Source organism: Mya arenaria, chromosome 8 (assembly GCF_026914265.1).
Source record: "Mya arenaria isolate MELC-2E11 chromosome 8, ASM2691426v1".
In the NCBI taxonomy this organism is placed as follows: Eukaryota; Metazoa; Mollusca; class Bivalvia; order Myida; family Myidae; genus Mya; species Mya arenaria.
In genome coordinates this window covers 61,028,288-61,054,327 of record NC_069129.1, presented here as the reverse complement: position 1 = coordinate 61,054,327, position 26,040 = coordinate 61,028,288, and the positions used below count along the sequence as shown (strand labels likewise).

The following is a 26,040-nucleotide window of genomic DNA, read 5'->3' as shown; positions in this document are numbered from 1 at the left end:
ATAACTACTGGACTATTAGGGAGGCTATTTTACAAATAAAATATTACTTACAAGATACACGAATCTTTATTTAAAGTCGGTTATATCTTAACAAGAAACATAGATGACCTGAAAATAACTTTAAAATGATGTCATTAATACAGAATCGCGTTATTAAATTGTGAATATATTTTCTTATATTTTTGGTTATTTATTTCAACCATTCAACATTTTTTCAGACGTTTGTTCTAGTTATTGTCCAGGCCACTGACACATGAACGCTATGTCTGCCATATTAAAAAAAACAATTTCAGCAAAGCATACAACTACAACGCCATTTTATGTTGAACAATTAAAATCGTGGAGTACAGATAAAAATTCCCCGGACAACAGCCAACCCTAATTTATTAGTTCAAATTCTCTTTGATGGCCCAAATCACTGGACAACTAGCAATCAGACGACCAGAGACACTGATAGCAGTTATTACAGATTATATGTAAAACCATAAAATTACTCAAGAACAATATTCAAATACAACTAACACAAATCAATAAAAGTAACAAATCTCAGCTAATGATTCAAGTTCCGCGAGTTCAACAACCAAATGGACATGACTGTGGTGTCTTTGCAATTGCGAATGCTGTAGAATTGTGTTTAAGAATGGCCATGCAAATACAAAAGTCAATTCCTTTGTAAGTCAAACGAGGAACATCTAGTCAGCTGTCTAGAAAATAAAAAAAAATATCCGTTTCCAAAAGAAAATGAAAATTCGCGATCGGCAGCGTTTTCTGATATCCCTGAGACTTTCAAAATAAAAACATTCTGTTCATGTGAAATGCCAGAATTCCTATTTGTAGTAATATCACCAATAGTATATAAATAACTGAATCTAATATTGAAATAAACACCACATTTTTTTGATATTCCTGACAGTAATATCAAGTACATGTTTATATTTTTATATTTGCCTAGATTTATTATTTGTTTTATTAATATAAAATATGAAAATAATTATAATCTTATATATAGTGTTTGTTTTTTAGCACTTTAATCAACAGTAATCTTTTGTAATCCTATTAACCCCCGCAGTCATTCACACCTTCTCGATCACGCACGATAACTACTATTAAATTTTGAAAACAGTGACCGGATGAGACCGGGACCGGATGAGACCGGGACCGGGAAATAGTATTGCCCCAACTTGGGCTAGCTTTAGACTATTTGGAAATTGTCCATGACATATTATTTCATTGACAATATTTCGGAAACCCAATAAATTGTAAATTGTTTTCTTGACATACTATCAAAAACCTCCATGTACCTCTCTGTTCGTTAAAATATTGAGGAATTGTTTTGGGTGCAGAGATCTCCTATTATTCATTATATAAGGGGAGCTTACTGTGTGAGAGATTGGGTTGGGCACTGAGTGTAATCGATTAAAATCGTATGATTAAAGAGCGCACATACAAAGCAACGAAAAAAGCCGAGGAGATCGAGTGGTAACTAAAATCAACAAATATGGCGTCCGCGTCAATTTTCCGCGTAGTATTGTCGGTAATTTTAATAAATTACGTTAAGACACAGCTCTCATATTTCTCCTTCAGCTCAGCAATAACATTAAAAACTGTTTCCGATTGCATCCAAGAAGGTCCTGTCAGAGAATTTTACGATATTTCTAAATTAAATTGCATACAATGTTCACAAGATTCCACCTTCCAAACTCAAAGTGTAAATGGTGAGTTTAGACATGTTTAACCTAAAACTGTGACTTATTTTTGAATTGAGATTATATTCCTATTTTGTTTAAAATTGATTTGTTAGTAAATATTGGCATTACTGTGTAACCTATTGTCCTAATTATATTTTTTTTATATATTATATGTATAAATTTTTCTTTTGAGTTTGACATTAATGATATTATATGGCTCATGAATTGTCAAAAGTTTGAACAATAACCCTTGTCCGCTAGTTATCTCAGCCAGGCAAATTGGATCGCCTGCCATTAGAGTTTTGTCCTTTGATTATGACTATGTCTTGTTGGAATATTGTAGGTATATGTTGAAATACTTCTCAAGTAACTTGATCAGGTTTAAATCAGGAAGCATTACAGTGGTGTTAGCGTCTAAGGTGGCTTCAAGTTAGTGACCCCTGGATTCTTTTTATCTTTCTGATTTGTATAGGCTAATTACAACCACTTTAGTTAATCAAATTTGAACTTCAGTTCATGTGTGTTTTGATCCACTGTCGATCTTGAGGTTAAATTTATGATTTGTGAGTGGGTTTGACTAAATAAATGTATCATTATCATACACATGTTGTTGAAGACAGGAAAGGTATGTGGTAAATGCCTATGTCCTGTTTTTAATAGCAAAAGGATAACAGTCAAGTAGTTAACTAAACCTTGTTGTTAAATATACGGTTTTTAACTTTCTCTTTTACTTCAAGGTCTGTCATGTGTGTGCCAGCCAGGTTACAGATACATAAAGAACTTCGGAGGTACAGAAGTGCAGTGTGCGCCCTGTGCTGCTAACGAGGTATATCCTGAAACAAGTTACAAATACATGCAGTTAAAGATGCACTCTTACTCCCACATAAGATATACCACATTTAATAATATTGTTTTAATATTCCAAAAAGGATGAAATTTTTTCGAAAACAAAGATTCTTATGAAGGATATCGAGTTCAATTTGAAAGAAATGAGAATAAAACACGATATTTCTACCTTATGAGACTATAGTAGACCACAGTACAGTAAATCTTTAAGCATTCACCAATCATTTAATATTTTTGCACTTTCTGCTATTAAATACACAGTTACAATCTTGTTATCAGTAATTAATAGTTTCCATAAATGCATTATTTAGTAAGTAGTAAAAGGTTTATCAGTCAATATTAATGTTTGTTATACATGTGTATGTATTGATTTTGAATAAAAGTGTAACTTTAAATAAGGAAACTAGATTTTAATTGTGTCGTACTGAAATCAATTTTATTACACAACTAGCCAAGTATATACATGTATTAATTATTATGTTGAGTGACAAAGACAGACAAAATTGGATATCAGAAATAAATATTTTAAAACATGTTTTCCCCAAATATTGGTTACGAATAACCTCTAGCGAAATATAAAAAAAATCAAGAGTGTCAATAAATAAAAATATTACTATTAATAATAAATCACTTATACAGCTGACAAACAAGGATATATATTCGTATTTGATTAAGGACAAGGTTATCAAACCTCATGTCCATCGCTTTTGGAAACATTATTTTGATAAACAAATAGCTTGGAATTCATTTTATAAAACTTTTTATGCCATACCAGACAACAGAATAATACAATTCAAATATAAAGTTTTAAACAACATTTTTCCGTGCAACGTTATAAAGCATAAGTGGCGTATGAGTAACTCACCAAACTGCAACATTTGCAACAGGTGTGAGACATATGAACATGTTTTCATAGATTGTTTAGCAGTCAACTCTGTTTGGCAGATCTTTTCAAATGCATTTTCAAAATACGGGGTAAACAAGAATATAAGAAAGATTGAATATATTGTACTTGGATATAATATTACTAATCCTGAATATTTTTATTTAAACCTAATATTTGCCACTCTAGGTTATAGTATTATAAAGCATATTTCATCAGCAATAGTAGACGAGAACATGTCGATATTATGCATATCTTTAAAAATGAATTTGATTTTCTATTTTCATACTATAAAAAGCATAGAGTCACAAACAGATGTTTGAATAGTTTTGCCGAATATTTCGGCATCATTTAAAGATTAAGTGCATTTCATGTATTATAACATTGTTGTTTTGTGTTGAATAAAATTTGAAAAAGAAAAAAAAGAAAAGAAAAAAAGACAGACATGCCATTAAATAAATAGGCACAAAGTTTATAAATTTATTATTTTTCTTAATCTGTATTAATGTTTGACATGTTTTCCACTGCTTGCCTTTATGAGTACATGAATAGCATGTTAATATAGGATTCATTTGAAACAAATTTTAAATTTTGTTTGATTTAGCAAAGTTCATGAGTTTGGGTAGTCAGGTTTTAAAAAAGACATCATGCTACAGAAAAAGGTGCTTTGGGACAAAAAGGCACATTGTATTGGGCAGTGAATAATTAAAGCATTATGAATGTTAGAAATTGTGCTTTTTTTTAAGTAATATTAGGTTTCAACTACTGAATATGTCAAGTTTGTTTGGAGTCATAATCACATTTTAAGTTTTAATCAGAACAAAAGAAGTATAATTATATGATTATCTTAAGAAGCAGGAGGGTGCACATTCAGGTCATATCCATGAGGGCAGATGGGTGCTTCCAAAAAAGGACAAAAACATATGTAAAGAATTGGCTTTAAATGAGTGATTAATGATGCATTTGTGTGGCAGGTTGTATCGTCCAGTGGGTATGAGTGTGTGCAGTGTCCCACTGGCTCGGCCCCGGATGCCGTCACCAAGGTCTGCACCCCTGCTTGTACAGGTAAGGATATATATACTTACTTCATGAAGTCATTAATGTGCAAAATTTGTCAACAGCTATATTATGAAATGTTTTGATTCTGTGCTGAATTTAGGTTCCTCTTTGAAATTCAATGTTGAACTTCCTTTATTGTCAGTGCCAATCGCCTTTTGGTTAGGGTATAAGGATTTAGTGTTTTATTGTTCCCTCCAAGCTTCATCAATGTTTTACTTTTGGACCAGAAATGGTAAATTGTTCTTCATCACATGTTTGTCCCAGATTTTACAACTATATATTGATAATAATATTCTGTTTCCTTTTATAAAAGCTTGTCAAAGGTTACCTTGTTCATGACTATGATGTGGAATAAATTTTACCTTTTGTTACTTCTAAACCATTTTATTTTCATTCCCTTATGGTTTTTGGTCATAAATGTTTTGTTTTTTTGTTATGCATTTTCAGCAAATTGAATTTTAGTATAAAAGAAGCAGAGAATTTGTTGAAATTGTGTAAAATCAAAATTTATTTCACTTATGAAAACAGAACATGACATTTTAATGATTTTCAGCTCATGGCAAAAGAATTGTCTTTTTTCTTTTTTTAACCTCTTAATCCTCTACTGTGTGCCCCCCCCCCCCATAAGCTGGTCCTCAAAGCTCTGTTAGTACTAAGGAAGGTTACTTGACTGTTGGAGAACTACCAGTTTGCCAACTTGTTACTTGTTTTCCTTAGCATATATGAAGCATTGGTCCAGTTTCCTCTTGATGATGAGTAGAAGCTCTTCCCCAGAAGTTTATTGTCTTATAGTTCCTTCCCTGGTTCAGCTATCTCAGGGTATTTTTTTTCATAAGCATTTTTTTATAGGCGTCATTCCTTGTCGTACTTCAGACATATGCTCAGTTACTTTTCGGCTACTCCTCAGGCAGTTTCCAAGTTGAAAGGCAGCTTTTACTGTTCAGGTGTGTTTGAAAATAACAGAAGGTATTTCAGAAATGTGTGAGAGCCAAACTCAGATTTTAACTCAGGTTCTCTCACATGCTAGTCCAGCTTTTTACCACAAGGGCAACTTTCCACAGACTACTGGCCATATTGCATTTTGTGACCACTCTGTGAAATACATGTTTATCTTACAAATAAATTCAATAAATGTCCTCTATTTCTATAGCAGATTTCCTTACACATGAAGGCTTATTTTTTGTTCTAAAGAGGGGGCAATCAGTCCAGAGAGAAACATTGAAGGGGTGCTGCTGCAGACCCGCCAGTGTCAGGAATGTGTCAATGGCACTACACCAAACAAACTCAACAACAGGTAACATGCTTACACCTGGTGCACTTTGTGCTTTTCTGAGTTTACGTGATGATTTTGATTAATCTGAAGTTAGCTTTGAACATCCAATAAGATAGGAATAATTGATTTACCTTTCAAGCTTGATCTTGGGGATTTATCTGTTATTGATTGAAAGGTATAACCCCAATAAAACGAATACTTTTGTTTTTTTATGCATATAAAATTTGTGTGCTTGCAAGGACTCCCATTTCTATCTAACTATGCATTTCCGACACCCTCAATACAAGCTCTCGTCCAGTGTATACCATGTATTGGTACCCTTTAATATCAGATAACCCTAAAATTTGTCAAGCGTAATTGTCAAAGACTGAAAATTGTTAGGTAAAACCCTTGATAATTAATACTACAATTATTTCTCCTAGGTGTGAGTTGTGTACGAACGTAATGTTGAACATGACCCATCCAGCAATCGGCACAAAGAACTGTCAGTGTCAAGGAGGCGGCATAAAGGCCGTGAGTAGTCACTTAAGTACAATAAATTGATTATGTCTCATTGTAGAATCAATATGTTTTACCTTTAACTAAAAATAGAATGGCAAATTATTCTGTGTTTAATAAGGACACTGGAATAGATAGGAAGCAGGCCAAAAAATGTGTGAAAACTCAGTGAAAGAACTTCCCTTTTCTTCCATCTATTTCTCTTTCTAGTAGAGCAAATTCAGCCAGAAATGGAAAAAAGTTGTCTGCCAAATAATAATGTACATTGTAGTCTTAAGCATGTTGGCAATAATTCATATTAGGTTAATGTCAACCGTGTAATACCGATGTAGATGTTTACAAAGTTTACAATGTACTGATATAGAACTGGTTACTGTTTGTTATCAGAAAATGTTCAAGAATGATACCATGTACTTAGATGAGTGGATGTTTGTTATGCTTCAAGGATGGCTTCTGTTTTGTGGCTGGTACCTTTGACACAGTTCCTGATCCATCATTCGTCATCCCAGACACTGTAAGCATGGATTTTTTTCCGAAATGAAATTATGTATTATATATATCCATTTAAATTTTATTTAGATTTGAATAATAATTTGAAAAAGGTTTCAGCACAAGTAGTGAGGAACAAAATGTGTCTATAATAGGAGATGTTTAAAAAATATTATTTCTTGTTCACTATTCCACCAAACTTCAAATGAAAGGTTTTGTTGCAACGCTAGTTACATAACATAATTTTATGTATAGGGTAAAATTGAACAGTAGGGCATTTCATCTGAACACATAGCAACAATGTTACATGCTCTATGAATGTCAATCCACAGGTGCCTGCAGCCTCACAGTATTTTGAGGTAAACCTACGGGCCTCATACGCGATGTGTAATATCTACAGGAATGACACTGCATGCCAGTTGCTAGGAAACCTGTGTGTGCTCACGCTCTACCAGTACCTGACTGGTAACCTCGACAAGACGCTTGACACTGCATGTGAGATGCATCTTACAATCGCTTACAATGAAAGGAACTTTGCGTAAGAAAGCGTCTTCTAAATTGCAAAATATTTTCTTTTTCTTTTTGTCAATCTATTTTTCGTGTGACAGACTTCACTCAGCAGGTGGACACTGCCGCATTGCAATGAAAGCTAGCTAACATCTTTAAACATTTTTTTCTTGTGCCAATATCAGGAGTGTTTGTTAGTAGTGTTGACATGGCTGCAAAATCATTATTCATATACAGCATACCACTCGTACTGGACTGATTTTTCTTTGAGCCTTTCGAAATTTAATACATTTTCCATTTGCCCAAGGCAGGTTACTGTGAGTTTAAAGGCTTCATAGCATTTCATAGTGACTGAAATATGGCTGAATCTGGGGAAAGTATCTGAGAAGAGCAGAGAACATATTGTAAGGTTTGCAGCTGTTTGGGTTACAGTGCATTAGAAATTATGCCAGATCTAGAGTATTTCCATACTGTACTGTTGCAAGATAGGTATCCTTATGTTTAAGGAAGAAAAAATGAGCCCTATTTGACCAGTCAATTTCAGCAGATTCTAACATGATATTAATACTGTTAAACATTGAGTGGAGCAAAATGCCTGTCTTACAGTGGAAGAGAATGGAAACATTTCAAAGTTGTATTTGACATTGATTGGAAAATGAAAATGTGCTAGGTTTGCTAACCTTGGAGACCTTACTTGACATTACCTATGGTTCTTTTTCAGGCCTGAGCATGTACCTTGGCTGTACTACGTGTCCAACAGTATCGACAAACTGGATGGAGAGGATGTCTTGCAGACAACTGATCTACCAACCGTATACACATTCGACCCGCTGTCATATCTGGAGTACAGGGTCGCCAGGTATGTGGCTAGTTTTTGTGTTGAATAAGCCTTAGTAATGCCTCATTTAAAGAGTGTTTATACTTAAAAAAAATATTTAAAAAGCTTTAGTACTTTGAAGAAAAAATGTTAAGATATTGTCAAAGCCTTGGGGTCATTTTTTTGCATCAGAGCTGTTGTTATCTTGGAAAACTTTTGTGTGAGCTCTCTTAAACTGTTCCAAGATATTCAAATGAATGCCCATAACTCCGGCTTTGATAACTGCAGTTTTGTCTAAATGCTCGCTGCTCTCTTGTTAACAATTCTTTGAACTACACAAACAATCCCAATAACAAAAACAATATGAAGGTGTTGTTTTATGGCATTACCAATACTTAACATGTTAAAATGGTTCACTTTCCTTGCTTGTTTTTCAAATTTTATTGTGAATAGATACCGTAACTGTTATTTCACAATGACATGTGAAATTCTCATTTCCCATTGTAAAACCAGCTTCTGCTATGAAAAGGAAAGAAATAAAATGATTCAATTTTCTTAAATTAAATTTTTATCCCCACTCTTGTTTACTGTCTATCCATGTATTACATGTATTTTTCAGGTACTCGTTGGATGGGAATTTTATTGGACTCAGCAATGTTTTAAATGGCAGACTGCAACTCTGTGCTGATACAAGCAAGAAACTGAATGCTGCCTTCACCTTCGGGACATCATATAGTCAGACGGTCAGTTTTGGGGAACATTGAAGATACATGAATGCCGGACACAGTATCATCTAGAGACCAGAGAGTCTGACTTTCTGACCAAACCTGATTCTTACTTAGATTATTGTGCTGTTAAAAAGATGTGAAAATAATTCAGTATGATAATAGTAAAATAAATTTAAGTTTGAGTTTGCCTATTTGGGAAGTAAATAATTTTGATATTTTTCTGCAATGATGTAGGTACCAAAGCTGAATGGTTGCGTTATTGATAAATTACCCATATACCCTTGTTTATTTCAGTGCACAATCAACGCTATAGATTTCTGGGATCAGACGAAATACCCACTTGAATTCATGGATCTCTGTATCCTTGTTATTGTATGTGTATTGTAATTCAGGTTATCCTGCTTAATAATTTGATGGTATTCTTGCTACAGCTTTTAGAACACAATAAAAGTATTTTACATAGCAAAAAATGCAATATTTTGTATTATCAGGTAAGTTAATTCGGTTAAGTAATAAATTAACTTTTTAAAAAATATCAAAGTAAAAAAAAAGCTTTTCTGTATTTTCACAAAAATGATAAAATCTAGAATCTAGAAATTTACCACTCCATATTTAAGGCTTGAATTGTTCCTTCACAAGATTTCACTTGACAGCTTATGTGTTAAATTGTACCCGGTTACATACATTGAACCTTAACCGTGGTGTACAGACCTGGAAGTGAACGAGGACGGAGAGGCCAAGTTGTTCCCAATACCTGTTAACATCCTCAACTACAAAAGTTTGGACGAAGGTGGCGATGAGACCAACAGGGGTACGCAATTCACAATGTCTGGTTTAAAATTGTATTTGTGGAGAGCAGGAAGAGATGATATACATTCATGATACAAATAGGGGAGTAGTTCTAATGCTTTAAAACTATTTTCTATTCATGCTGTTTAATGGCTTGTTATCTTCGAAATTGTCTAGCTGTGTTTAAGGAAGAAGTGGGAAACTTAACACTGAGTCATTTCCCTTGCAGGAGTGGATGCAAACAAGATGCTGGTCAGGAGGTTCTTCATGGTTGACAATGTTGGCAACATACCTGCAGCTGGAGGTAACCTTAGGGGGTAAAATACATGGGAACAACTTATGGTAATCAGGGATTTAATATGTGGGGTCCACTTGGAAGTAACCTAGGTGTGTGTGTGTGGGGGGGGTCCAACTGGAAGTGGCCTGGGGGTGAAAACATTGGGTCAACTGGAAGTAGCCTGGGGGGTGAATACATGGGGTCAACTAGAAGTAGCCTGGGAGTAAAAACATGGGGTACAACTAATGGTAACCTGGGGTTAAAAACATTGAGTCCTGTGCATTATAGTCAAAAGATAACTTGTAAATGCTTTGTCAGGTGTTATGACTATTTTACGTTTGATTTTAGATAATGCTGTTTGACATCTCAATATCTATATTGACATGTCAGTGAGTTAAACTCTAACATGTTTTTATATTTGTATAATCCCATAGGATCAACTGGTAAGGCTATTGGCATGAAAATGTGAACTGTGTATGGCATCCACTCAGAATCCTATAGTCTATTAATTTGCATCTTGAATATCTTAATGGCTGGTATGATGGTTCATGTACTTTAATGAAAACAAGTAAATAGAACAGAACCAGCGAACGATTTGAAACTTATTTTTAGAAGTATCAATAAACAAATTTGTCGTATACATGTTCCTTAAATAGCCCCTTAAATTGTTGGCTTGCAAGCTTAGATTGATCATTGTGTTGGTTGTGCATTGTGCTTATATATTATTAGATGTAAAGCATTTATAATACAATTGGTTGACGTTAATATTTTATATGAGAAGATACATCCAAGTAATGGCATGGCAGGTAAATAATCATCCGGTGATATAAGTTAAATATGTTTTAGATTGAAAAAAACTAATACAATGTCATGCAGGTAATTTTATGACTAATTTTTTTAATCTAATATGCAGTATTTGATAAAAATAACAAAGAAGTGTGATTGAGCATAAGTGCACAATCCTCCTTGCTTGCTGGTCGATCTGGTGGCGGCCCATTAGAATCTTTACAGGGAATGATATTGAAATTTAAAAATAGGTATTTATGTCACAGCTGTTAAAGAATGAGTGTTCTGTTCAACTGATGTTTAGACATGTATTGTTTTTCTCCAGCTGGAGTTATTTCTACTTTAAAAAAAGGAACATAGTATGCACCTAAGGTATGCATCTTGTTAAAAAACTACACAAGAACCGAGGGATATTTGTCTGACAAAAGTTTTGTTTAATTGATTTTTGGGGGAAAATATTATTAACAAAAATATTGTGGTTATTGTGAGATTTAAATGTATGACATAATGATTAACTCCATTTATTGTATTATGCCACGTCTGTTTCACCTAAAATAAACAACAATACCATATCCAGACTTGTTGTTTAACACAGCTAAAATAACTATTCATAAACAGTTCAAATATTTATTACATGTTTAATATCAAACAAATGAGAGATCAAGAGTTTATTATGACTAGCTCTTCCATCACAGATCAAAATAATATCAAAAAAGGTTATAAGTAAATGTAATATGTGGAGTATATAGGCCGCAACATAAACCCCAAGGTAGGCTCTGCTCTTTAATGGCCCTACCAAAGCTAAGACAACCGACAGTCAACCCGATATGCACTTAACCCGCCTTATTGAAATGAAACAATGAACGCTACAGGGACAAGCCCATTCCCAAATCCATACTCCTCACAATCCCGCACATTCCACAGTGCAATCCGCAGTGCTATATCCAAATCCGCATTTCAAATCCATCCTCCAATCCCTATATCCAATCCAAATATCACTACCAAAAATACAAAGTTGCCAAAGGAGTAGCTGGGAGTTACCAAAATAACCGGGCAAAACCCAACTCCTCAAAAAACTTAAATTTTGAAGTAACACAGTTGTAACCCCAGCCGTTGGATCTCTCAACCGTTAAGTCGAGCCTCTGAAAGGGGAAACCCCTAGTTACTATTACAAGTTATTCCCAAAAATTGAAACATAGTGCATACCAAGTTGACTGTCAGCTGCCTGAATTTTTCCGCCACAATAAATTTTAACACCAAAATTTATCCCCCAACATTTGTTCTACAGCCTGCCACAATACCAACTGAGCTCTACTAGATTATAAACTGCATATATGTCTTATTAAAGTGTCTGTCAAAGAACCTCTAAAAAAAACCTCCTTTCCCCTTTCAGCATTTTTTTTAAATCTGTTAAATTGGAGTAAAAAATCTGAAATAGCGTTCGGTTTTCACTCATCATAGCTGTACACACGTCCTGGTATGTAAAACAATAAAATGGTCCACTAATCTCATGGCTTTCATATATCAACACACAACTTTCAGCATGAATGTGGAATGATTTTATAGCATCTGTCATTGTATACAATAGGTTATGGTTTTTCAGTATATGCATGACTTAGCAGGTGGTCCAAAATGGACACTGTTGGATTGTTTTTCATCGGAATAAAAAAAAAATTGTAAAGAGTAATGTTTACAGTTGCATTGCGCATGTCACATATTTTTGAAAAGACCAAATGCGCATCTGTAAGAGCATGCACATTTAATTCTACATTTACGGTAAATCAATATTGAAAAGTATTATGAAATTTCTGAAACGGATATTGAATCCCAGATGAATTTAGAATGAACTTCTATGTCACTTTTGATGATTATGTACTAGGCCTCTGATTGGCTGACGTCAAGGTCGTCAAAAGGTGACATTCTCCTCGCTAGCTTTAGAAAGAAATGGAGAGTTGTTGATTGTATTTCAGGTCAAGCTGAAATGGTCCGATACATCAAGTCGATAGCAATAAATGTGCACCTGCAGTCAGGAACCACCCAGGGGGTTATCTACCCACCTGCCTTAGACATTGAGTATGGCAAGGTGACACTTGCAGACGCTGAGGCCGGAGAAACTGTGGATGTAAGTGGAACTAACTCCAAAGCCATATTAACTTTAAACAATTAACTTAAGGTCATAGCTTTAACCTTTTTTATATGTTTCATGTGAGAGCAGGCAGTCGGCATCCGGTATATTTTCCAATTAATAAGTAAAAGCCTTAATAGAAGCCTTTGTCCAATCATCATACAATCATTACAAAAAAAATCAGAATATGAATGGGAGTAAAATCTTAGACAAGGTTGATTACCGGCCATATCACTTTAGTCACTCGAAAGTCATTGCACATTAATGATAGATTTTAGCTTAGAGCAGTCCAGTCTGATCATTTACTTTAGAAGCCTTTGTCCAAATTATCACCAAATTTGGTCAGAATGTGTATGGGAATAATATCTTGAACAAGTTTGTTAACCAGGTATGTCACTCAAGTCACTCAAGAATTGTTGCTATTTAATGCTAGAAATTACCTAAAATAGGTCAAACTTTTGAAGCCTTTGTCCAATCCTCAACAAATTTTGTCAGAATGTGTATAGGCAAAATGACTTGGTCAGGTTTTTTAAACAACCATGTTCCCTCTGTCATTCCAGAGTTATGACACTCCATTTTGGCAAAAAAACTGTATTAAGGGTGTCCTCGCTCTAAATTTGGCTAAATATGCAACCATTTATCACCAAACTTTGTGGCCTTAAACATCTGATTACAGATAATCTTTTGTTCTAAACTTTGATTTTTTTCCACATTTATGGATCATAATCATCAATATTAGAATGTCATCAAACTTTATGCCTTGGCTATGTAATCAAATGTCATCAAACTTTATTAACTTGTAATTTATGTTTTTATATATGTATGTGTAGATTGTCATCTGTTCATTCATAACAGATTTTTTATTGAATTTTATTGAATTTATTCATAAAAGGAAAGGAAAGTGAAGGTGTTAAAATCAATAAACATTTATCTTAAACATACATTTTCAATTTGATTATCAATTAAGGTTGTCTAATTTGATTTGAATATCTATTTTGTATTGTATCCATGAAAGTTTTAAGCCCATGCATGCATTATTAATAACAACTAATTTCAGATCAGATCAATGTTGACCTATATCATCTGATTTCAGATAAGTTTCACAGTGGAATATGATTATGATCCAAATGACTACAAGAGAAATTTCCGGATCTCTATCGGTGTGTTGAGCACGCTGGGAGTGCTGTATGCAGGGTACAAGACTTGGTGCTGGTCCAAGCGTGCTGGTCGGCCCAGTATCGACTTCCAGACAATTGTCCACTTCTTTTTCTACGGCTCTGGCTCCCTGGCCAATGTGTTCTTTGTTGTAACCTTCGGCATGGCTTTCTACTGGTTCATCTTCTTTAAGGTATTTTTCACTTCCATGTACAAAACAGCAGGAATCTAACAAAATACTTACTTATCCCTTCTGTCGAGGAAAGGTTTCTTATTTTGCATGTGTGCAAAAGACTTTGGCATCAGTCTTTGAATGACAAAAAATATTTTTTCAGTTTTTTTTGCTGTTCAAAGTAAACATTCAATATTGTACTCCTTGAAATTACTTGTAAAGGTCTACCTCGATAATATCATCATGAAGCAATTTTAAACTTATCCAATAAGGCATATTTTGTAAAATATTTCTACCTAGAAAGTGACTGTACATTGGTTGATGTCTTAGCATAATCAAGGCTTTTTCGGTGTTTATGTAAACAGTTCTGAAAATATTGTGTGAGGACAATGATGTAAAATTTAAAAGATTTAAATTGCAATGACGTTCATCTCCTCCCCCTACAGCGTCAGAGTGTTGTATACCTGGTCCACCCAACCGCTGCCCAGCTGAAGGACTGGACGGGGCTGTTTGGTGCGGCATTTGCCCTAAAGTTCCTCGAGGTTGCCCACATGATCTTCATGCAGTGCATGGTCGATGTATTCTTCATTGACTGGGAACGGTCCCGTGGAGTTGTCAACACCAGCGCTGACTCCACCAAAACCAAAGAGGTATGCGCAGGCTTGTTATGCGTATTCAAACATTATGAACAATTTAAATTGATATTATTATTATTATTATAAATTTATATTGTTGATGCATACATTTATGTATGCAGAGCATCTAAAAACCAGCAATTTGCCGGTCTGGCCCGATTTTGACTTTGCCGGACCGATTTCAGTTACAGTTTAATGGCTAAAAAATCAGACCGATTGTTTTTCTTTTTACTTTGTTCCAAAATGGCTTAAGTAAGTAAAAAACAGAAATTGTTATATACAAACAGTGTTTGTCATACCACATCCTTAACTACCAGGGGACATCCTATTGTAGCTAGGGGACATCCTTGTGGGCAATTACTGTCTGTGTTAATTGACTTCGCTGTTTTCATTACATCATAGTGATGGCAGAATTGCCATCTTTTTCTTATCGAAACAATCGTCACACTTTTGTTACGAAAATCCAAATGGTTTGTCATTGTTGCCTGGCCCGGACCGGTTAAAGTTCGAAACTTTAAGAAGCCCTATATGTATATGTAAGAACTTGAACATGTGGGATAAAATTAAAACAAGTGACACATCCAAATTCATTTACATTACTGTCAACATTCATCTTTATTTCTCTAGCCCATCAGTTCAGAATCTAGGTAATCTACATTATACTGAGTTTTCCTTGTTTAACAGATTAAGGTGTTGGTTATGTGCAATCTCCTACGCAGTGATCTCCCCTTTCAAGCAGAATATATCACTGTCACCAAGAGCGTGTATAGCTAGATTCAAGCTATATAAACTCTTTTTTTAATGTTTTTTCTTCTCTCTTTTTTGGATAGTTTTTATCAAATTTCAATAATTCTACCTGGAGGGATGTTAAATTGGGGTCCCTATAACAGTGCTATACACTGGTGCATGTTAAAAGAACCAGGGTAGCTCTAACCAGGGTTACATTCTGTCAGGGCACTATGCTCCAAAAACAAAAAATGACTATTTTATCAGAGCACTCGCCTAATGCGCAAGGACAGAGTGTGAAAATAGATGAGGTTACACACCACCTCCAAGCCTGGATAGCATTGCACCAGTGCTGGTTTTGACCACTGTTATAGAGGTGTTAAACTATGTCTGATGTTTTCAGATCCCAGTCTCGATCTGGAGGACATACTTTGTGGCAAACGAGTGGAACGAGATACAGGCCATCAGGAAAATTAACAAGATATTTCAGGTATGCGTATATGAGACTCATTCATTATTTCTGTCAGTTTTTAAATTCCTGCAAGAAATGTGGATTACAGTATTGAATGTATACATCATGAGATTACCGGTAATAGTCCTATTATGTTTTCTGAAGTTTTCATTAAAAATATGCTCAAGATTGCTTTAATTAAAGAAATTGATGAACAAAAAAGTTATTCATTTTGTGAACAATTTGATGACGTGTATTTATTTTGTGTGTGAGTGTTATTCTGAAATAGTGCAATTTAATAAAAAACATGATAATATTTTCAACCTATTTCTGTTCCCCGACACAGGTGTGGGCTACAGTGTTCTTCCTGGTGGTTGTTGGATTTGAGAAGACAGCAACGAGGGATCCCGACGGCTCAGTGAGGAAAGATGACGCCGACTACCAGTCTGAGTACAGCCATGTGTACAGATACGCTGTCGCTGTGCTAGTCTTTCTCATTATTGGTATAATAAGTATCTTACTGTGAAATCATTTATATTTGTGGCTTAAAATTTTGTGTTTTTACCGAAAAAAAGGACGATTTCCCATTCAAGTTCATTTTGTGGTAGAAACCAGCACTGATGTCCATTTTGAGAGGCTATGAGAAAGTTTCCCTGGAAGGGATTGAATCCATAACCTCTTTGATAAATGGTGGTCACCTTTACTGCTAGGCCACTATTGGCCTGGGCTATAATTAGATATTCAGAACAAAAGGTTATTAAAGGGAAATTTCATTAAGTCTAGCATGATTGGCAGAAAGAAAACTTGGAGAACATAATACTAAAAGCATACATTATCAAACTGGGTTGATAACAATAATTCTAAAAAGAAAAATACATTTTGAAAGTGTTGTATGGTAAGCATTGAAATCCTTATGCTGGGAAGCCAGCTAGATAAAGGTAAAAAAAAACAACATGATTTCTTGTGTTTTTTTTATAATGAAACAATTAAAAAACATCTTGTGGTTAGGTTTCTTATAATAACACATCTTTCTTTAATTAAATGAAGAATACTCTCATTACACTTTTTCCGCTTTCTTTGGTTGTTAGAATGGTACATTTTTTTATATGAAAAAACAGCTCAATGATTAAAGTACATATTCCAATCAATAAATGTTTAATGCCAATTGTTTCAGCCATAGTTCAGTGGATTTTCTTCACATTCATCTATGAGCGATTTTTCGAGGACAAAGTGCGCCAGTTTGTGGATCTGTGTTCCATGAGCAACATCAGCGTGTTTGTGATGGCCTACGCTCAGTGGGGCCATTACATACATGGGAGATCTGTTCACGGCAAGTCCGACACAAACATGAGGGAAATGTTTGACATGATGAAGAAAGAGGAGGTTTGTTCATTTTGATTGGTGAAAGATTTCTAACCCTAGAAGCATACAAATGTCACCTCTCTAAGGGGCCATCTTATGATAATCAACAAATGTATTGTATGATTTCATTTTCCAAAATGGTATTTCTAAATTGTTTTTTCGAAAAATAAATAGTTTGCTTGATCCATTTAAACGAGGTGAATTTTATTCAATAAATGATGACAATTTGAATGATTTTACGATGTTTTGATCAATGTCCTTTTAAAAATAGGGTCCCAAGTTGTTTAAAATAACAAGAAAGTACATGTTTAAACTTCAAAGATCCCATATAAGTGTGTTTATAGGCATTCAGTTCACAAGTGAGACAAAATGGCCCTTATTTACATACCGTATATATAAAAGATCTGCTTTTGTAAATACACATGTACATATATTTTTTAATTTTAAGATAATGATTCAAAATAATTTAATTAGGTAAATAAATACTCCCTGTTAAACTGGCCATTTTATGATATGAAATCTTTGGGTGTGGGAAATATGTGGCCTTTATTTATCCAACCAGTACTGACTCCGTATGATCATTTCTTTCCCAGGAGGACCAATGCAGCCAGCGAGGCCTCCTACCCAACGAAGAACAGCAGACCTTCATGATGGCCCTGCCTCGTAAACTACGCCAGAGATATGAGGCCCTCAGTCTCCCCGCGCGACTCGAGGTACATAACATAGTGTGGTGATGCATGATGTATCAGCTGTTTGTATACTTAAACAAATTTATCATGAACAAATTACCCTTGAGTAACCTCTTATTTGAATTTTACTTCACTCGCCTTAAACTCCTCTGGAACTAAAAATGTAGATATTTACATTACCTAGGACCATATTCATAAAGCCATTTAGTGAAAAATATCAACTTAGTAGAAAATTGCCATTTTCTGATGAATTTTTAGAAAACTAATGATGTAACAACACAATAATATATAAATAAGGAAGAAAATGGTCTGAATAATAATCATGTGCATATGAATAAAAAAAAATGTGACATGAAATTGTGCATGCATGAATACAATGTTTTAATAGTATTTTTAGATATTTAGATTTTTTTTTCTTATGTTAAATTAATGTTTGATAAAAAAAACACATTTGCTTTTTGGAACACAGGTTGACTTGCTAAGAATGTATAAACACTGGCATTCAAATTCAACTAAAGATGTTGTAAGACATTTGCAAAGTTCTGCCATACTTAAAGTCCGTGTTTAGTTTGTGTTTTCTGAATTTTGTTTGTCTACTTCACTTGTTGTTAATGTTCATTTTGTTTTAAAAGTAAAACATGGACATTTTTGTTTTTGCAGTTGTTAAAATTATAACTGTCTTCAGCAGTGGTCGAAATTAGCACAAGCCAACAAGCCCTTCACTGGTAAAATGTCTTTAAGGCTTGCTCAATTTCTAAATTGTTATATAGCAGGGCTTGTTCAAAAATTTGATGCCAAGCAACAGCATAAGAATTCAAGCTTATTCATCTAAAAGTCTAATTTCGATGACTGCTTCATATATACATCATATCTAAACAGTTTGTATGATTAAAGCATGGGGCTTAGGAATTATTAGTGAGCTTAGATGTATACATTAGTATTTGTATTTTTAATATCATCATCATTTTAACATCATTGTTAAATTGTCCAGTTACATTTTGAAACTGTCCTTGTCATGCTGTGGATAATTGTATGATTTAACCATTGAATGACTCACGTTCATGTCTTACCTGTTGCAGGCAGCTAGTCGTATGGAACAGGGCCGTGGTGTGGGACCGGCCGCACAGAAGCAGGTGGAGGCTTACAACAAGATTAACAGACTCCTCTCTGCATTTGTAGACAGGGTAAGATAGAGAATTGAAACATTAGGCACTGAAAATAATATTTTCTTTCATTGAGATATCAAATGTATTTCATCGAGTGAGCATCAATAGACATGAGTCCATCAGTGATGCAAAATGAAACAATATCAACTTACGGTTTAGAATTACAATAAGACGTGTCTGTTGCTTATTGATGAAGGATCAGAAGATCAGTTAAATCATCATTACCTCATTTTCAGTCTCTAAAGGACTGTGACTATGTGGTGCGGCCCAAGAACTTCCTGGAGAGCATCATGGACACAGAGTTTGATGACACCTACGAGACCGGCATCTTCTATAATGGTGAGACTTACATGAGAGAAAAGCAATTTTGAGCCAATGGGGTTCGACTGTATATAGTTCTGAATTTATTCATCAAACAAATAAGATTTTGAAAGTAACACTTCACCAACCATTTCTCCTTGACAGATGATGGCCACTCATTTGACCGTGTGTTGTTCTATGGAAATGAGATGACGCTTATCATCTTTGACATGCTCACATTCTGTGTGGCAGACCTCATCTTCCAGAACTACATTGTTGCTGGTGTGATCACATACTTGCTGGCCGAGGTATGATAAGGAATGGTTATACACCATGTGTAGTCTTTTAGGATGGGGCAATGATGTATTGTGATGATGGTGAGAGTTGTGTAGTGTATAGGTGTCCGCCTCTAACCAAACAGGTCGGTTTAATTCGCAATAGAGATACTTTCTCATTGGCTCTCAAAACAGTTTTGGTTTCTACCCAGGAAAAAGACTTAAAAATGATTCAATTAGCTATCTGTTTGTGTCACAATCAAGCCAAATACTATAAGACTAATGATGTATTGAAAAGTACTTATAAAATTACATTAATCATCAATATAGGTATTTCTATTAATAAAAATAAAAATCATTAGTGTTGATATGAATTGCATCCAGTTTCTTCAAAAAGCTTTAACCAGTGCCATATTGAGAATGAAGTGCACAAGCAGAATATTTTTAGATACAGAAAACATGATGTTAGGAGCTTTTGTGGTTTACACATTGTGTTTACTAAGGTCATATGACACTTTAGGCGTAGCCTTATCGCGGTGTCAATTTGTTTAACTAAAGGAGCTGGCAGTGTGAACAAACTGTCCACAGTACTCATAATACATGTAGATAAGAATTTTCTCATTTAAAGATAATTATGCTAGTCAGTAACATGTATTCCCCTTCCGCATTTGAATGTTTCAGTTCTGTGCTTTGGCTCGAAGTGTTTGCTTTCAAAATGAAAACATCTTTGAATGGAGCAAACACCCTTCTATAGTTCCCGCTATACAAAGATGGGTGTATAATGTCTGCTATGGAGCTAAACTTAGATATCATACAAATGAGTAATCTTTGGTTAAAACTGTTCATGTTTCATGTTAAGTCCTGCATTCTTGGCTTTCAAATTTCATTTTTTAATGTAAACCTTACATTTTTAGAAATGACCAGTTTTGGTTGTTTATGTTTTGTTTGTTGGATCTTTGATTATTGGGATTTTGGACAGTTGTTGTATGGTTTCTAAATGCTTCTGATTTAGATGCTTTCAAATTTCTTTGTATTGTAGGAGTTATGCATTCTAAAGGATGAAACTCTTATGTGCCTTTATAATGCCTAAAGTCTACTGAATGTTAATTGTAATGTAGAAATACTGCCAGTACAATGGGAAGTATGGAATGGGACACTTTCATGATATATATCGTCCCTATTTAAAAAAATGCATTGCTTAACCCGACTTCTTATTTGTTAGAAATAACAAAATCTATGTCAAAAAAATTCACATTTTGACAATTCTACAGTACTGAACTACTCTATAACCTGTTAATCAGTTTAGATTTTCATTTACATGCATATGGTATCTTATGACTCCCTCTTCATTCAAGCATGGTTTTATCTTTATGTTGTGCAATCTTTCACCCACTAACTATTAAATAATGATAAGAACTTAATCATTCATCCTCTGTTGTTTGTTTGCTTTCAGCTGGTTTGCATGGGCCGGAATGCAGGCGGCCAGAAAAACCTGGCAAAGAAAACTCTCGTCGATGAACGCTTCCTCATCTAATAATGCTCCGGACCGCATCTATAACAACGAACTCACTCAGATATTGGGGGGAAAGTCTCATCATGTAGGAGTACAGGGGCACCTGGATGGGTTAAAGAGCATAGATGGGGATATCCCCTCCCCCTACGGACAGGGAGGCCATGAAACAAGGAACCGGGACCAACACATTGACAATATTGGGTTGTAGGAACTGTCACTAGAGATAAATACCCCCTCCACTTCTCATGGATAGTAGCCACTTTTTTACCACTTCAGAATGTAAAATATGTATATTTTTTGTGCTCAGAGATTTGACCAGTCTCAAAAGCAATTATTGCAACCTGTTGAGGTTTTTCACTTGTTTCATTTGAGCCATGGGCTATTAATTATTCACTAGATACCAACTTTTTATTGGTCAACTGATGGTTTCATTGACAATTCATGACTGGAGAATTAGAACTGACCTGATCTGTGGTTATCTCATGCCGAATCTTAGGTAAGACTACATAATGCTAGACTGTGATATTAATTAACGTTTCCTGTACGTGAGCTAGCATACATGAATGAATGGAAATGTACACTGTTAAAATTGTTTAATGTTTTATCATTCTACGCTATTTATTGTGCAGTTATAGCCAATTGTATGTTTATTGCTGTTTTAAGACTTTGCTATATTGGTAATGCTGAAGGTTGTGTTAAAAAGGTTAGATACATCTACTGAAATTACAAAGTTTCCAGTAATGTGATGATTACTTTTGGAGATTTATTTTCCGTCCAATAAAATGCCTCTTACAATGATGAAAGTTTTACAATTGATTGAATCTCTTATAGTGATGTGAAAAATTGTGTAACATACATGTAATTGTTTTTCAGAAAATTGTTTATAGATCTTATTTCACCATAGAAATGATTGCCTTTTAAATGAACGTGAAAAAATAGTGATAGTTTGTCAAGATTTAAAAACAAAAATGCAGAATAAATCTAGTTTGTGTATTAATAATAAAAACCTGCAGCATGTTTGTGATTTTTTACATGTATTATTCCTTGATTCTAGTAAACAGTCATTTAAATGCATCGTGATTGTGATGAACCAAGCACCTTTTAAGTAACATTTTTGTTATGTCTGTATTTCAAAGCCAACATGACTAGCCATATAGTGTATATAGCGTTAGTGATTTTTAATATTTATTATTCTATTTTGATTTTGTGCATATCATTTTATCAAAAACTTTTGTGTCTATCATTTTAATAAAATATTTTGACAATGTACTTAGGCTTACGTATTGTGTATGGGTGTCTATGGGTCAAGGAGATGGCAACAAGATTGTCCTTAAAGGTCTCACTTGAGCTCAATCTATCTAATGGGAACATATTTCCCCATGCATGTCAAAGGTCCGACTTGGAGCTCAACATGAGCTACTGGGTACATGTTTCTGCATGCGTGTCAAGAGGTCTCTCTAGGAGCTCAACATGATCTACTGGGTAAATGTTTCTCCATGCGTGTCACAGGTCTCTCTTGGAGCAACATGAGCTAGTAAGTACATGTTTTCCCATGCGTGTCAGAGGTCTCTCTAGGAGCTAAACATGATCTACTGGGTACATGTTTTCCCATGCGTGTCAGAGGTCTCTCTAGGAGCTCAACATGGGCTACTGGGTACATGTTTTCCCATGCGTGTCAGAGGTCTCTCTAGGAGCTCAACATGATCTACTGGGTACATGTTTCTCCATGCGTATCAGAGGTCCCTCTAGGAGCTCAACATGATCTACTGGGTACATGTTTTCCCATGCGTGTCAGAGGTCTCTCTAGGAGCTCAACATGATCTACTGGGTACATGTTTTCCCCTGCGTGTCAGAGGTCTCTCTTGGAGCTCAACATGATCTACTGGGTACATGTTTTCCCCTGCGTGTCAGAGGTCTCTCTAGGAGCTCAACATGATCTACTGGGTACATGTTTTCCCATGCGTGTCAGAGGTCTCTAGGAGCTCAACATGAGCTATTGGGTACATGTTTTCCCATGCGTGTCAGAGGTCTCTCTAGGAGCTCAACATGATCTACTGGGTACATGTTTTCCCATGCGTGTCAGAGGTCTCTCTAGGAGCTCAACATGAGCTACTGGGTACATGTTTTCCCATGCGTGTCAGAGGTCTCTCTTGGAGCTCAACATGAGCTACTGGGTACATGTTTTCCCATGCGTGTCAGAGGTCTCTCTAGGAGCTCAACATGATCTACTGGGTACATGTTTTCCCATGCGTGTCAGAGGTCTCTCTAGGAGCTCAACATGAGCTACAGGGTACATGTTTCTCCATGCGTATCAGAGGTCTCTCTAGGAGCTCAACATGAGCTACTGGGTACATGTTTCTCCATGCTTATCAGAGGTCTCTCTAGGAGCTCAACATGAGCTACAGGGTACATGTTTCTCCATGCGTGTCGGAGGTCTCTCTAGGAGCTCAACATGAGCTACTGGGTACATGTTTTCCCATGCGTGTCAGAGGTCTCTCTAGGAGCTCAACATGAGCTACAGGGTACATGTTTTCCCATGCGTGTCAGAGGTCTCTCTAGGAGCTCAACATGAGCTACTGGTTACATGTTTCTCCATGCGTATCAGAGGTCTCTCTAGGAGCTCAACATGAGTTACAGGGTACATGTTTCTCCATGAGTGTCAGAGGTCTCTCTAGGAGCTCAACATGAGCTACAGGGTACATGTTTCTCCATGCGTATCAGAGGTCTCTAGGAGCTCAACATGAGCTACTGGGTACATGTTTTCCCATGCATGTCAAAGGTCTCTCTTGGAGCAACATGAGCTACTGGGTACATGTTTTCCCATGCGTGTCAGAGATCTCTCTAGGAGCTCAACATGAGCTACTGGGTACACGTTTCTCCATGAGTGTCAGAGGTCTTACTAGGAGCTCAACATGAGCTACAGGGTACATGTTTCTCCATGCGTATCAGAGGTCTCTCTTGGAGCTCAACATGAGCTACTGGGTACATGTTTTCCCATGCATGTCAAAGGTCTCTCTTGGAGCAACATGAGCTACTGGGTACATGTTTTCCCATGCGTGTCAGAGATCTCTCTAGGAGCTCAACATGAGCTACTGGGTACATGTTTCTCCATGAGTGTCAGAGGTCTTACTAGGAGCTCAACATGAGCTACAGGGTACATGTTTCTCCATGCGTGTCAGAGGTCTCTCTAGGAGCTCAACATGATCTAATGAGTACATGTTTCTCCATGCATGTCAGAGGTCTCTCTAGGAGCTCAACATGAGCTACTGGGTACATGTTTCTCCATGCGTGTCCAAGGTCTCTCTTGGAGCTCAACATGAGCTACAGGGTACATGTTTCTCCATGCGTGTCCAAGGTCTCTCTTGGAGCTCAACATGAGCTACAGGGTACATGTTTCTCCATGTGTATCAGAGGTCTCTCTTGGAGCTCAACATGAGCTACTGGGTACATGTTTCTCCATGCGTGTCAGAGGTCTCTAGGAGCTCAACATGAGCTACTGGGTACATGTTTTCCCATGCGTGTCAGAGGTCTCTCTAGGAGCTCAACATGATCTACTGGGTACATGTTTCTCCATGCGTGTCACAGGTCTCTCTTGGAGCAACATGAGCTAGTGGGTACATGTTTATCCATGCGTGTCAGAGGTCTCTAGGAGCTCAACATGAGCTACAGGGTACATGTTTTCCCATGCGTGTCAGAGGTCTCTAGGAGCTCAACATGAGCTACAGGGTACATGTTTTCCCATGCGTGTCAGAGGTCTCTTGGAGCTCAACATGAGCTACTGGGTACATGTTTGTCCATGCGTGTCAGAGGTCTCTAGGAGCTCAACATGAGCTACTGGGTACATGTTTTCCCATGCGTGTCAGAGGTCTCTCTAGGAGCTCAACATGATCTACTGGGTACATGTTTATCCATGCGTGTCAGAGGTCTCTAGGAGCTCAACATGAGCTACAGGGTACATGTTTTCCCATGCGTGTCAAAGGTCACACTTGGAACTCAACATGATCTACTGGGTACTACTGTTTCACAGCAACACGGTTTTGGTCATTTCTCTGTTGCTGTAATAGGACTTTCTTAAAGAAACAACATCATTGTAGAGCACCTCCGTGAGCTGTGCAGCACACAATATTTGATCAGTGTAAGTCATCCATGTCCATGGAACCCAGTTAGGTATTTTTCTAGCAGAACTTTGTTTCGCAGCCATCATTTTTTTGAACTTGGTTACTACTGATTATCCTAGGATTTCAATGAACATTGTATAGCAACATTGGCAGTTGTTGCCATGCTGTCTACTCCAAGGTCAAGGTTAAACTTGTGTATTTCATAGCAACTTAGTAATTGGTTATGAAATTTCCACCAAAGAGCAGCATTTTCTGTTGCACATTTCTATCATCCTGTAAGCTAAGGTCACACAAAGCAATTGTATACAGCAATACATATCAATCAAACTATTAATCCTATTATTTTCTTTTCAGTAGTCAACTGAGGGCATCCATTTCTTTTAAAGAATTTTTTTGTAAAAACGATTTTAATTAAATGCATTTGAAAGACATTTGTACCACTGTTAACCCTTTTCCCAGCTTCTTGATGCAGAAAACCAGCAAGTGTTATGACAAACAAGCGCTGTAGGCCTTGTCTCTGTTAATAGAGGGGAATTACTAATGTTCAAGCCAAAGTGAGCGGGCTGGCTCTAGGTGTTTATTCATTGTAAGCATCCTGTTTTATATTGAATCGTTCCATTAGTAACCAACCATCAGGCATCATTAGTCAGAAATATATGGCTACTATGATGTATACACTCTTTAGCTCTCGTTTCATTGGAATTGGACTCGAG

At 35.9% G+C, this 26,040-nt stretch overlaps 1 protein-coding gene across 1 annotated transcript; it reads left to right on the top strand.

Moving 5' to 3' along the window:
• Positions 1-1,489: 1,489 nt before the first annotated feature.
• LOC128245011 (meckelin-like) lies at positions 1,490-22,472 on the top strand. Its single transcript, XM_052963202.1, has 23 exons — positions 1,490-1,715; positions 2,426-2,514; positions 4,392-4,482; positions 5,668-5,770; positions 6,172-6,262; positions 6,693-6,761; positions 7,069-7,274; positions 7,965-8,102; positions 8,680-8,803; positions 9,083-9,146; positions 9,498-9,599; positions 9,807-9,881; positions 12,611-12,762; positions 13,859-14,113; positions 14,539-14,742; positions 15,857-15,943; positions 16,251-16,407; positions 17,079-17,287; positions 17,860-17,979; positions 19,035-19,139; positions 19,358-19,460; positions 19,587-19,729; positions 21,150-22,472. The coding sequence occupies exons 1-23, from the start codon at positions 1,499-1,501 to the stop codon at positions 21,228-21,230; spliced, it is 2,985 nt and encodes a 994-aa protein (XP_052819162.1). The 5' UTR covers positions 1,490-1,498; the 3' UTR covers positions 21,231-22,472.
• The last annotated feature ends 3,568 nt before the right edge of the window (positions 22,473-26,040 follow it).